The sequence below is a fragment of the Cygnus olor genome, chromosome 15 (assembly GCF_009769625.2).
Source record: "Cygnus olor isolate bCygOlo1 chromosome 15, bCygOlo1.pri.v2, whole genome shotgun sequence".
In the NCBI taxonomy this organism is placed as follows: Eukaryota; Metazoa; Chordata; class Aves; order Anseriformes; family Anatidae; genus Cygnus; species Cygnus olor.
In genome coordinates this window covers 6,552,733-6,563,763 of record NC_049183.1, presented here as the reverse complement: position 1 = coordinate 6,563,763, position 11,031 = coordinate 6,552,733, and the positions used below count along the sequence as shown (strand labels likewise).

At 62.1% G+C, this 11,031-nt stretch overlaps 2 protein-coding genes across 3 annotated transcripts; one reads left to right on the top strand and one right to left on the bottom strand.

The window, feature by feature from the left end:
* Positions 1 to 76: 76 nt before the first annotated feature.
* PTX4 (pentraxin 4) lies at positions 77 to 3,068 on the bottom strand. The gene is made up of 3 exons (XM_040575026.1): positions 2,497 to 3,068; positions 1,783 to 2,378; positions 77 to 1,697 (listed from the first exon to the last, which is right to left on the bottom strand). The coding sequence occupies exons 1-3, from the start codon at positions 2,623 to 2,625 to the stop codon at positions 986 to 988; spliced, it is 1,437 nt and encodes a 478-aa protein (XP_040430960.1). The 5' UTR covers positions 2,626 to 3,068; the 3' UTR covers positions 77 to 985.
* A 1,343-nt stretch (positions 3,069 to 4,411) lies between these two features.
* Positions 4,412 to 11,015, top strand: ECI1 (enoyl-CoA delta isomerase 1). Of its 2 annotated transcripts, XM_040574801.1 has the most exons (7): positions 4,412 to 4,499; positions 4,922 to 5,041; positions 5,900 to 6,027; positions 6,638 to 6,784; positions 8,171 to 8,292; positions 8,664 to 8,842; positions 10,500 to 11,015. In XM_040574801.1, the coding sequence occupies exons 1-7, from the start codon at positions 4,460 to 4,462 to the stop codon at positions 10,664 to 10,666; spliced, it is 903 nt and encodes a 300-aa protein (XP_040430735.1). In that variant the 5' UTR covers positions 4,412 to 4,459; the 3' UTR covers positions 10,667 to 11,015. The 2 variants fall into 2 exon arrangements, with proteins under 2 accessions (XP_040430735.1, XP_040430737.1); XM_040574803.1 differs by lacking the exons at positions 4,412 to 4,499; positions 4,922 to 5,041 and adding an exon at positions 5,750 to 5,770.
* Positions 11,016 to 11,031: the final 16 nt, after the last annotated feature.

Sequence of the window (11,031 nt, the reverse complement as noted above, 5' to 3'; positions counted from 1 at the left end):
GGGCCTCGCGGGCAGCGGGCGGCTGCCGGGCCCACCCCCCCCGGCTCGCTCCCGGTCACGGTCACGAGTGTTTCCGTGCCGCCCCCGCCGCCTGACTCAGTGGCAAAAGCTGCTGGGCAGGGGACACGCGGCGAGCACGAGCGGGTGACCGAGCCCCGCTCCCCGCTCCCCGCTCCCCGCTCCCTGCTCCCGCAGCGCCGTGCCCAGCGCGAGCCGCCGGCCGGGGAGCGGCTGCGGGGCCGTGGGGGCAGCCGGCCTGCGGGGAGGCCGCAGGGCGTGAAACCGCCTGGGGCCGCGCCGTGCCGCTGCCTGCCCGCTGCCGCACGCCCTCTTGTTCCGGGCCCCGTGCCCGTCAGGGCTCGGAGCGTCACCGAGCGGTACCGGCAAGGGCGAGACCGTAAATAAATGAGGTTTCCTCTCTGCCTGCAGCGTTTTAATAGAAACGAGAGGGCCGTACGTGCTCCTGGAGGCAGGAGCAGGCCTCCGCGTGGCCGCCTGCTCCCCCGGCCCCACGCCTCAGAGCCTCGGCACCCCCCGGGTGAGAGCAGTGCTGGGAGCGCTCAGCTGCCTCCTTCAGGAGCCCAGCCCCACGGGGAGGCACAGCGACGTGACCAGACGCGGGGGCTCCGCATCACTGCTGTGAAAATCGCATCACAGCCCTGAAAATCAGATTACGCTTCCCCGCTGAACCCTGGCTGCCCAGCTCCTGTGCCCTGCCTCAGCACGCACCGTGCCCTGGAGCTGGTGGCATGCCCTGGCCGGGGCAGCAGCTCTGCAGGCAGCGAGCAGGGAGGGAAGGGGTGCGGGGGTACCTCTGCCTGGTGCCCCCAACACCTCAAACCAGCCTGCAGCTTCCCAGGGGATACAACAGCCCACCAGCGGCGGCCTGGCCACGAGACAGCCCGCTGCCTGGTGTCCCAGCACCCAGGGGGACGTGGCTCGCACCGGCCAGGCACCACGAGCCACCGGTGAGCTGCCGGGCTCGTCACGGGCAGTGCTCGAGGCAGGTGCACGCCACCCTCTGCACCTCACCCTGCAGGGAGGCATTGGCCAGAGTCAGGAGGGGCCTGTGGGGCAGCCCCTGGCCAGTTGCCATGCTGGCCACCTCCCCGGGCATGACAGCCCGGCTCCAGAGGGCCAAGCCGGCCAGCCGGCCCACAAAGGCTCCCGTGGGGCTAAATCCCACTCTGACGTGGCCCTGCGGCTGGCCTAGCACCAGTGAGCCGCCAGCGGGAATTTCATAGCCCTGCTGGAAGCCAGAGCCGGCGGCCAGCAGCCTCCTGTCCACATAGAAGCGGTACTGGCCCCGGCCGGAGGACCAGATGAGGCAGAGGTGGTGCCATTTGCCATCCAGGAGCGGTGTCACTGGGAGCTCCCGAAACGCTGTGTCCCCGATGACAAAACGCGCGGATCCAGGATCCCTGTCCCGGCCGTGCACGGCCAGCTTGCTGTCCCCGTCCTCGCTGGCGTAGTACAGGACGGTGCCGAGGCGGGGGGCCGGGGTGAGCACCCAGGTGCAGAGCGACAGCGCCCACAGCCCCGCGCGCAGCCCTGGCTGCAGGACAGCCGCGTTGCTGGCAGAGGCGCTGGGGAAGAGCAGCACTGGGCCCACGTCGCAGGCTGGGGAAGGAGAGCAGCGCTCAGCCAGGGCTGCAAGGATGAATGTCCCTGGTGCCCTGGCATGGGCCATGCAACCTCTTTAACTCCCACTGCAGGATCCGAGTGCAGTCCTGCGTTTTAAAATTGAACTAAAGGGCAGAGAGCTCTGCCTCCTGCCAGCACTGGGGCTTGAACACCCCCCACACACACTCCCCCAGCCAAGCCTGGCGGCAGCAGGAAGCAGCCACCCCTCTGGGCCCGCACCTACCTGTCCCCAGCTGCTCCTGGGGGCCCGTGGCCATGGCAGACAGCACCGCTGTGACAGCCTGGGCGTCACGAAGGGGCTCCGTGTCCTCCACGGGCATCCCAATGGTCCCAGTCTCCACCAGCAGCCGGTGCCCTTCCTCCCACAGCTGCTGCCGCACCTTCAGGGGCCGAGGGCTGGCAGTGCTGGGGGGCACGGGGCCCCGTGGCTCATGCTGGCTGCGGACTGTGTCCCACAGGCTGTGTGGCTCAGCACCAGCCTCAGGGCGAGTGAGCAGGCGGTGCCGGGGGGTCAGGCCACCCACCGTCCCCTCCAGCCGCTTCACCCTGCGGTGCAGCCGCCGGCCAGCAGCAGCCAGGCGGGCCAGCTCGGCACCCAGGACGGCCCGGGCTGCGTCGGCTGCCTCCGCCTGCTCTGCCAGCACCTGAAACCGTCTGTCGATGTTGTAGGAGATGTTGTAGTTCCTGGCGATGCTCTGGAGATGGCTCAGCGTCACCTCCTGGAAACGGCGAAACTGCAACGGAGCAGGGTGAAGCAGCCGCCCTGCTGGATGAACCCACGTCCATCCTGCTGAGCACCCCCCCCAGGGGCCCACGATGCTGCAGCCCCCCCGGGCCAGCCCGTGCACCCACCTGCTCCTCCAGCATCCGCAGCCGCTGGAGCACGGGGCCAGTGCGGGCTGCGGGTCCCGGTGCCTCGGGCAGGCCACCCCGCAGGGCGGCAGCGAGGAGCAGGCAGAGGGGCAGCACCGTCCCCGCCATGCCGCTGCCGGACGCCGTCTGCCCACACGGCACGGCCGGCCCCAGACTTGGCCCCCGCACTGCTCCCTGGGGCAAGCTCCGCCGTGATGAGATTCACAGGCGGTGCTGGCGTGGCCCAGCTGCCGCCGAGGCCAGTCCCGGGAGCTGTCCCCGCCATCCGCCCCGGCCTGGCTGTCCCGGTGGGAGAATCAGAGCGGTGCAGGGCCGGCAGGGCAGGCAGGGTGAGCAGGGCAGGGCACGGCAGGGCACGGCAGGGCAGGGCAGTGCAGGACAGAACAGAGTGGGGCAGTCGAGGACAGAACAGGACGATGCAGGGCAGTGCAGGACAGAGCAGAGCGGTGCAAGACAGAGAGGGGCAGTGCAGGACAGGACAGGAAGGTGCAGGATGGCGCAAGATCATAGTCATAGAATCACAGAATCATTAAGGTTGGGAAGGACCTCCAAGATCATCTGGTCCAACCATCCCCCTACCACCACTGTCACCCACTAAACCACGTCCCTCAGCACCACGTCCAACCTTTCCTTGAGCACCCCCAGGGACGGTGACTCCCCCACCTCCCTGGGCGACCCGTCCCAATGCCTGACTGCTCTTTCTGAGCAGAAATGTCTCCTCATTTCTAGGCTGAACCTCCCCTGGCACAACTTGAGGCCGTTCCCTCTAGTCCTTTCACTAGTTGAGTGAAGAAGAAGTTGTGAGAAGAGGCCGACCCCCAGCTCCCCACACCTTCCTTTCAGGCAGTTGCGGAGAGCAATAAGGTCTCCCCTGAGCCTCCTCTTCTCCAGACCAAACACCCCCCAGCTCCCTGAGCCGCTCCTCACAGGACTTGTGTTCCAGGCACTTCACCAGCTTTGTAGCCCTTCTCTGGACACGCTCCAGGGCCTCGATGTCCTTCTTGTAGTGAGGGGCCCAAAGCTGAACACAGCACTCGAGGTGCAGCCTCACCAGAGCAGAGTATGGGGGACAATCACCTCCCTGGTCCTGCAGGCTGCACTATTCCTGATACAAGCCAGGATGTCTTTGGCCTTCTTGGCCACCTGGGCACACTGCTGGCTCATGTTCACACGAGCATCAACCAACACCCCCAGCTCCTTTTCCTCTGCACAGCTTTTGAGCCTCTCTGCCCCAAGCCTGTAGCGCTGCATGGGGTTGCTGTGGCCAAAGCGCAGGACCCAGCGCTGAGCCGTGTTGAGCCTCATCCCGCTGACCTCTACCCATTGACCCAACCTGTCCAGGTCCCTCTGCAGGGCCTCCCTACCCTCCGGCAGATCGACGCTTCCCCCCAGCTCGGTGTCGTCTACGAACTTTCTGAGGCGCGCTCAAGCCCCTCACCCAAACCATCAGTTAAGACGTTAACGAGGCTGGGCCCCAGCACCGACCCCCGGGAACACCGCCGGGGCCCGGGCACCGGCCGGCCGTCACGCCGCTCACCACCGCCCCCCGGGCCCAGCCCGCCGTTAGCCCAGCGCTGCGCCTGGCCCGGCCACGGGCTGCCGGCGGGGCGGGGCGGCCGGTACGGCGCGGGGCGGGGCTTAACGGCGGGGGGCGGGGCTTAACGGTAGAGGCGGGGCTTAACGGCAGGGGCGTGGTTTAATGACGAGCGGGGCTTAACGGTACCGGGCGTGGCTTAACGCATGGGCGTGGCTTTTAACGGCAGGGGCGTGGCTTAACGGCAGGGCGGGGTTTAATGGCGGGGCGGCCCCGCCCCCAGGCCCCGCCCCCAGGCCCCGCCCCCAGGCCCCGCCCCCAGGCCCCGCCCCCAGGCCCCGCCCCCAGGCCCCGCCCCCAGGCCCCGCCCCCAGGCCCCGCCGCGTCTCCTTGACCCTCCGGCAGGAAATGGCGGCGCCGGCCCTCGCCCGCTGCGTGGCCAGGCCAGGTGCGGTGCGGTGCGGTGCGGTGCGGTGCGGTGCCTGCCCCGCGGGTGGCGGGTCCCTGACGGGGGTGAGGGGGCCTCGCCACAGCCCCCCGGGGGTCCCCTTCGCCCCCCTCTGTGCGTCGCGGTGTCCCCACTCCGGGTCTCCGTGCCCCCCGTGCCCCCCGTGCCCCCCGTGTCCTCCGTTTCCCCGTGCCCCCCACGCCCCCCGTACCCCCACACCCCCCTGTCTCCGTGTCCCCCACGCTCCCCCCGTACCCCCGTATCCCCGTGCCCCCCACGCCCCCCGTACCCCCGTGTCCCCCGTGCCCCCGCCCCTCTCGGTGTCCCCGTCCCCCCGCCCGCCGCCCCCCCGAGCAGCAGCTCCGTGGGGCGCAGCCCCGCCGCGCTCGTCTCAGCTCCCCCCCCCCCCCCGCCGCCCCCAGGGATGCTGCCCTTCGGCCAGGCGTGGGGCAGAGCCGCCCGGCGGCCCCCCGGCCCCCCGCCCGCCCAGCGCCGCGCCTTCAGCAACAACAGGGTCCTGGTGGAGCTGGACGAGAGCGCAGGTACGGCTCGCGGCACCGGGCCGTGGGGTTGGGGACGGGGGTGTCACGGGTGGCGGGCGCTCGGTGTGGCCAGGAGCCCCCCGCGAGCAGCACGCAGCCCCTGGGTGACGCCGTGGGGTGCCCGCCGTGGGGTCTCGTGCCTGAGCGTTGTCCCCCCCGCTGTCGTCTCCGCTTTGGGGACCCGATGGAGCGGCACAGGGCTCCTGCGGCGAGCAGCTGCTGGGGGTTTCTTGCGCTGGCTGCCAGGAATAGCTGTCACAGGGCCGTGCCCCCGCGCTGAACGGAACGTGCCTCCTTGGCGCGCCCCAGGGCCTGCCTCTGCCCGCTGGGCCTGTCCTCGTGCTGTCCCCAGCAGGCAGCTGCAGCAGGCAGCGAGCACTCGGCGGGGGGGCTCGTGAAGGGCCCTTGCGGCAGGGCCGTGCTGCTCGGGAGGGACGAGGGGTCGGAGTCCACCCCACGCCGCTGGCCAAGGTGGCTCGCTAGTCCCTGGGCACGGTACAAGCCGGTGGCCTGGCCTCATCCGGCTGAGCCGGGGAGGAGGGAGCGGCGCGGTGGGGACACCCTGAAGGCAGCTGGCTTGGGACGCGCGGCACGGCCACCGAACGCCGCGGGGACGGCTGCGGGCTCACGCCAGCTGAGCTGGGCTTGCGGGCAGATCTGGGTACAGGCAGAGGCCCTGCCCTTGGCCCCAGGGCTCTGGGGGCTTTTTGAAGAATGAAGTTTGAAAAGGTACGATCTGGGTAAAGTGGGAAAACAGGAAGGCAGACGAAACACCTGTCTTGGGCAAGACAGGTGTACGTGTGGTGCGTGCTGCCGTGGCAAGGGGTTTCTGATGTCTCTGTGTTTACCATGGCACAGGTGTAGCTACGATGAAGTTTAAGAGCCCTCCGGTTAACAGCCTCAGCCTGGACTTCCTCACCGAGTTTTGCATAAGCTTGGAGAAGCTGGAGAACGACCGGGCCTGCCGGGGCGTGATCCTCACATCCGTACGTGTTGCCCTGCGATTGCAGTGCGAGCTGCAGGGCAACTTGGCAGGCATGGGTGCCCTTCCCTTGCTCATGTTTCGTCTGGCATGTGAGGACCAGGAAGCAGCTTTAATTGGCTCTGGAAGCAGGGGCAAGGGATGCTTGAAAGGCCAACGGTCTTTCTTCTGTGGCCTTTTCTACTGCAAGAATAACAACAAAGTATTGTCGTTTGGCATTAAAATCAAACCTGCTTATCTGCAAACGTGACAAATCCTTTGAGATCTCTTGAACTGCCCAGAAGGTGCTAGGGAAGCCAGAATGTATTTTCAGGTGTGATGCTGGTACGAGGTCATGCCCAGGAATGGGACAGGGCAAGTTTCGTGCTGCGTGGCTGTTGGACCCACACAGGGACTTTGACGATGAAAAATCTTGGTGCAAGCAAAGAATCCCAGCCCTGCAGAATGTGGTGATGTAATGATCCAGGCCACAGGAGCACTGGGGAGATTGTTGCAGAACCCCAAAAGGCCCTGCTAGGTTTAACCAGAGCATCCCCCTTCCACAGACTGCCAGACTTTAGAAGGTTAAAGGGTCACTGCTAATCTTGGTAATGTTCGTATTTTCCTGATTTCAGGCTGTCCCCAAAATCTTCTCGTCTGGCCTGGACATCACCGAGATGTGTGGGAAGAGCACGGAGCACTATGCTGAGTTCTGGAGGGCCGTGCAGGAGATGTGGCTCCGGCTGTACAGCTCCAACATGGTGACAGTCGCTGCAGTCAATGCAAGTCCTTTAGATCTGCCTTCCTAGCTGCCCCGCGTGGTCTGTCGCTTGCTGGGCTTGTTTGCGGTGTGTGGGCAGGGACAGCCAAAAAATCAGGTTTGCCAGTGCTGAAACAAATGCAGCGTTGGGATGTCTGGGCAAAGTACGTGTCGGCAGGTTTGGTGCACTGGGGTGTGGGAATGCATGGAAGCGGGCGATGTCGCAGGCTCCGAGTAAGCTGCGCGTGCTGCAGAGGTGTAGCAGCGCGTCGGTGGCGTTGGAGAGCTTGCACAGCACTCGTGTCTGGGGGGCTCGGACCTAGATGTCCTTGGCACAGCAGTGCTTTTTTCAGCAAGAGCCATTCCCGGCCCCAGGAACTCATCTGGAAGCCTGTCCTGCATGCTGGAGAGCCAGGAGGAAGGCTGTAGGCCAGTGTTAAAGCCCAGGGGGGCATCCGTGGCTGGTGAGTACCAGAGAAGCCCAGCAGTCAGGGCAGGAGGAGTCCAAAGGACGCCTGTCACGTGCAAACCATCTGCTTTTTCACAAATGAGACTCGTCGGAGTTGCCCAGGGTTGTTTGTTTGGCTGTTGCGCTGCTTTGATAGCTGGAGGGGAGGAGATGGGGAGGGAGCTGTGCAGCGCTGCAAAGAATTATGCTCGGCCCTCTGGGCAGTGGTGCTTTGGACCCTGGGTGGTGGAATACGTCGTTAGTCCTTTTTTCACTGGCTTGTGCTTCTCCAGCCACAGCTCTTGGCCAGCAGGGAAGTGCTCCGCAGACATGTTACCCACACGCTGTCTTGTTTCCGTTTTTCAGTGCAGTGCTGCTTTGGCAGCTCGTGGTTCTGTGTCTGCCAGTAGGCTGTCTTTGAAGGTGGCTGGGTCTCTGACCAGCATCCCACAAGCATCCTGTGCAGGGCTAAGCAGTCACTGAGTCATGGCTGAAATGGAAGTTTTATATATGGATGGTGTTACAAAGCCCTTGCACAGAAACATTTCTGTGGCATTGAGGGTTACAAAATCATAAGAAAATGCCATAAGAGATCTCCGCTGCAAGGTTTGCAAGCGCAAGTAGCGCTTTCTCTGCAGGAGTCTGTGAACTAAAGAGTGAAATTCAATGGGAACAGATCGGTTAATTAGATTTCCAGGCTGTGGAATGCAAGAAACAGAGAGCACTTAAAAAATAAATAAATAAATAAATAAATAAACTCTTGTAAGCATATCAGAAATCTTCTTTAGTGGCTGCTTTAAATCAGGTGGTTGGAATCTTGGGGAGGGGGGAACATCTGCTCTGGCCACGGCAGCTCTGTCACTGTACGTATTCCCTGTTCTGGAGAAAACGGGGCACGCGGACATTTGTAGCTAGAGCACTAGGGCTGACCTAGACTCACTCCTTCCTTCTCCTTGTCAGGGATCCAGTCCGGCTGGAGGCTGTCTCATTGCCTTGACGTGTGACTACAGAATCATGGCAGAGAACCCCAAATTCAGCATTGGCCTGAACGAAGCCCAGCTGGGCATTGTGGCTCCCTTCTGGTAGGCCAGTGTCTTTCACTTCTATTGTTATGAGTAGGTCTCCAAAAAGAGTTCACAGGGTTTATTAATAAGCTGTAACTGGCCACTGAGATGTAGTTCTATGTGTCCTTCCCAACAGAGCGTTAAGGTAGTCGCAGCTGCGGTACCTCATTTCTTTGTCCTGTCCTGTATGTATCCAAAAAGTTTTCAGGCTGCGGAACGTTCTGACGTCCTGTTTGCAGCCTCCACCCACAGGGATCTCAGTCCTGACTCCGCGGTCAACTCTAAAACTAGTGCTGGGAGATCTCCGTGGTCACGCTCAGTCTGGGAGTATGCTTTTCTGTGGGTACAGGGTGTGTATCTGCAAAAGCTTTTCCTCCCATCTCTTCTAGGTTTAAGGACACATTTGTCAACGTTGTGGGACATCGAGTTGCTGAACGTTCCCTCCAGCTGGGCTCCCTCCACTCTGCACCTGAGGCCCACAGGATTGGCCTTGTGGACGAGCTGGTGCCAGAGGAAAAGCTGAAGGACAGGGCCATGGCTGTTATGCAGCAGTGGCTGGCCCTTCCCGGTAAGGGAGGCACCTCCTGCAGACTGCTGCTGCCTCCTGGGCAATGAGAAGCAGGGATTTTACCCGTGTAGGAGAGAGAGGCATTGAGGCTGGTACCTGGGAGCTACGTATCCGTTGGTACTGGAGGTGTGAGTGGCTGGGAGGTAGGAAAGCTCAGCAAAGCGGTCCAAGCAGCCTTGGGCTATCAGGGATGTGCTTGCCACACAGGACGGTGTGCTGGGTGCACAAGGCACTTGCCTCCAGCTCAGCTCGCTCTGCCAGCGATGCTGAGTTGATCCGGAGGTGCCTGAGCTCCAGATTCGAACTGGATCCCTTTGTTTGTCAGCGGAGGTGTTAACCCAGCATATGAGCTAATCCTGCTCTGCTGGAGGGAGAGGAAAATCCTGCAGAGCTGAGGTGGGTGGGAGTGCCTGGGTGGCTGCCAGCCTGCCCTTTGGAGGAGCGGTGTGGATCAGCTCTTAGTACTCCCTTAGCTGAGGTAGAGCTGGAGGCATTAGGACAGACAGCAAATGCAAACATCACGTGCGTGTGTGGGCTGCTCCATGGCTCCTGGGCCAGGAGAGGGCTCTCCACAGGCCACGGCTAGGTTTGTTTTATCCCATTGCATGCCACCTCTGAAGTGCTGCAGTTAGGTGCAGCTACGTATCAGCCTTGGCAGTTCGTTCTATAGAAATCTGAATGGAGCTGGGCAGAAATGGGCAGGTCCCAGGACTGTCACTTAAGTGTCCTGGTTTTGGAGGAGGGTCCCTAAACATCTCTCTGGCCCTGCTGTCTTGGTGTTAGAGTGAAACCAGCTGGTCCTCAGCCCCTGAGAGTGGGGAGCATGTCTTTGTTGTGCTCTCTCGTGGCTTCCAGGAGGCACCGTGCAGGTCCTTCTGCAGAGCCTTAAGTCAGAGCCAACGAGTTTGTCTGGGTGAAGATACCCATGAAGGTGCTAAAGCCATTTTGGGTTCTCAGTATGTGGGGTTTCACCCGCATTTCACAGTTCCTGTTGCCACACTCTGAGAGCATGTTTGCAACATCAGTGCAATAGATTTGTGTCTGCATTGTTGCGTGTAGGGCGTGAGCAGATGGGTGCTTGAGGCCTTGGCTCCAGCAACCAGCGCTGCTCCAGCAGCATCCCCATATCCGTGCTGAATTATGCAGGCTGGAGCAGGGATCGCAGCCCAGAGCCTGCAGTTGGTGGGGACAATGCTGCTGGCTTTTGTATGACATGTTTGGCACGAACAGAATGTCTTTCCAGAGGTCAAACGGGTCTGGGTTGGGAGAGCTTGGAGCCAGAGCAGTTTCAGATAGCAGAATTTTGTTCAGTTACTGCCATCCTGAGCCCAGCGACGGGCATTTGGGTGAGGGCTGGGCTCTAGAGGGCGCAAAGAGAAGGAGGGTGCACAACTCGTTCTGTAATTTGTCCCAGTAGATCAGTCATTTCCCCACCAAGGGATAGAGTTTACAATTTATTGTATGAGAATGTATCCAGTTCAGCTTCCAGATGGTGGGTGGTTCTTACACCTTTCCCTGCTGGTTTAAAGAGCCCACCAGCCCTTCGGTGTGCGCGACCTCTGCTTTGGAGGTACCAGCACGTGGTGACAGGGGTCGAGAGGTGGTTGATAACAGTGGGGACCGTGCATGCCCCCCATCCTCACTCTCCTCTCCACAGACCATGCCCGTCAGCTCACCAAGACCATGATGAGGAAGGCAGTGCTGGACCGGCTGGTAGCTCACCGGGAAGAAGACGTTCAGAACTTCATCAGCTTCATCTCAAAAGAGTCCATCCAGAAGTCCCTCCGCATGTACATGGAGACGCTGAAGAAGAAGAAGAGCTGAGGAGCCAGCCAGCTGGGGCTCGGTCCCAGGAGCTTTCATGACCCTCCAAAACACTGCAGTAGGTGTAGACTTGCACGCTGAAGCCATCTGCAGTGTCAGCGCCTGGTGACGTGCTGCCTGCTCCTGTGGCTGCCCCAACCAACCCTTCCCGGTAGTCCCCATAGAGTGCCTGACACCACTGCTGCCTTCCTGAGAGCAAGGAGAGCTGTTTGCTCAGCTCACCCAAGGAACAGACAGGGAGAGTCTTGACAGCACTGCAGCCTCAGCCTGCGGGTCCTTGGATGTCCTCCCTCCTGTCCAACAGCTAATTGTGAAAATGGAATTTGTCAATAAAGTCTTTGATGAGGTAGGGATGGGTGCTTCAT

What these genes read in the sequence shown, in the direction of transcription:
- PTX4 (XM_040575026.1), bottom strand. Translation starts at nt 2,625, where the DNA reads ATGGCGGGGACGGTGCTGCCCCTCTGCCTGCTCCTCGCTGCCGCCCTG. An exon ending in TGCGGATGCTGGAGGAGCAG is followed by an intron (nt 2,379 to 2,496) that starts GTGGGTGCACGG and finishes GCTCCGTTGCAG; the next exon opens with TTTCGCCGTTTCCAGGAGGT. An exon ending in TGGGGGGTGTTCAAGCCCCA is followed by an intron (nt 1,698 to 1,782) that starts GTGCTGGCAGGA and finishes TGGGAGTTAAAG; the next exon opens with AGGTTGCATGGCCCATGCCA.
- ECI1 (XM_040574801.1), top strand. Translation starts at nt 4,460, where the DNA reads ATGGCGGCGCCGGCCCTCGCCCGCTGCGTGGCCAGGCCAG. An exon ending in GGAGCTGGACGAGAGCGCAG is followed by an intron (nt 5,042 to 5,899) that starts GTACGGCTCGCG and finishes ACCATGGCACAG; the next exon opens with GTGTAGCTACGATGAAGTTT. An exon ending in GCAGTGGCTGGCCCTTCCCG is followed by an intron (nt 8,843 to 10,499) that starts GTAAGGGAGGCA and finishes TCCTCTCCACAG; the next exon opens with ACCATGCCCGTCAGCTCACC.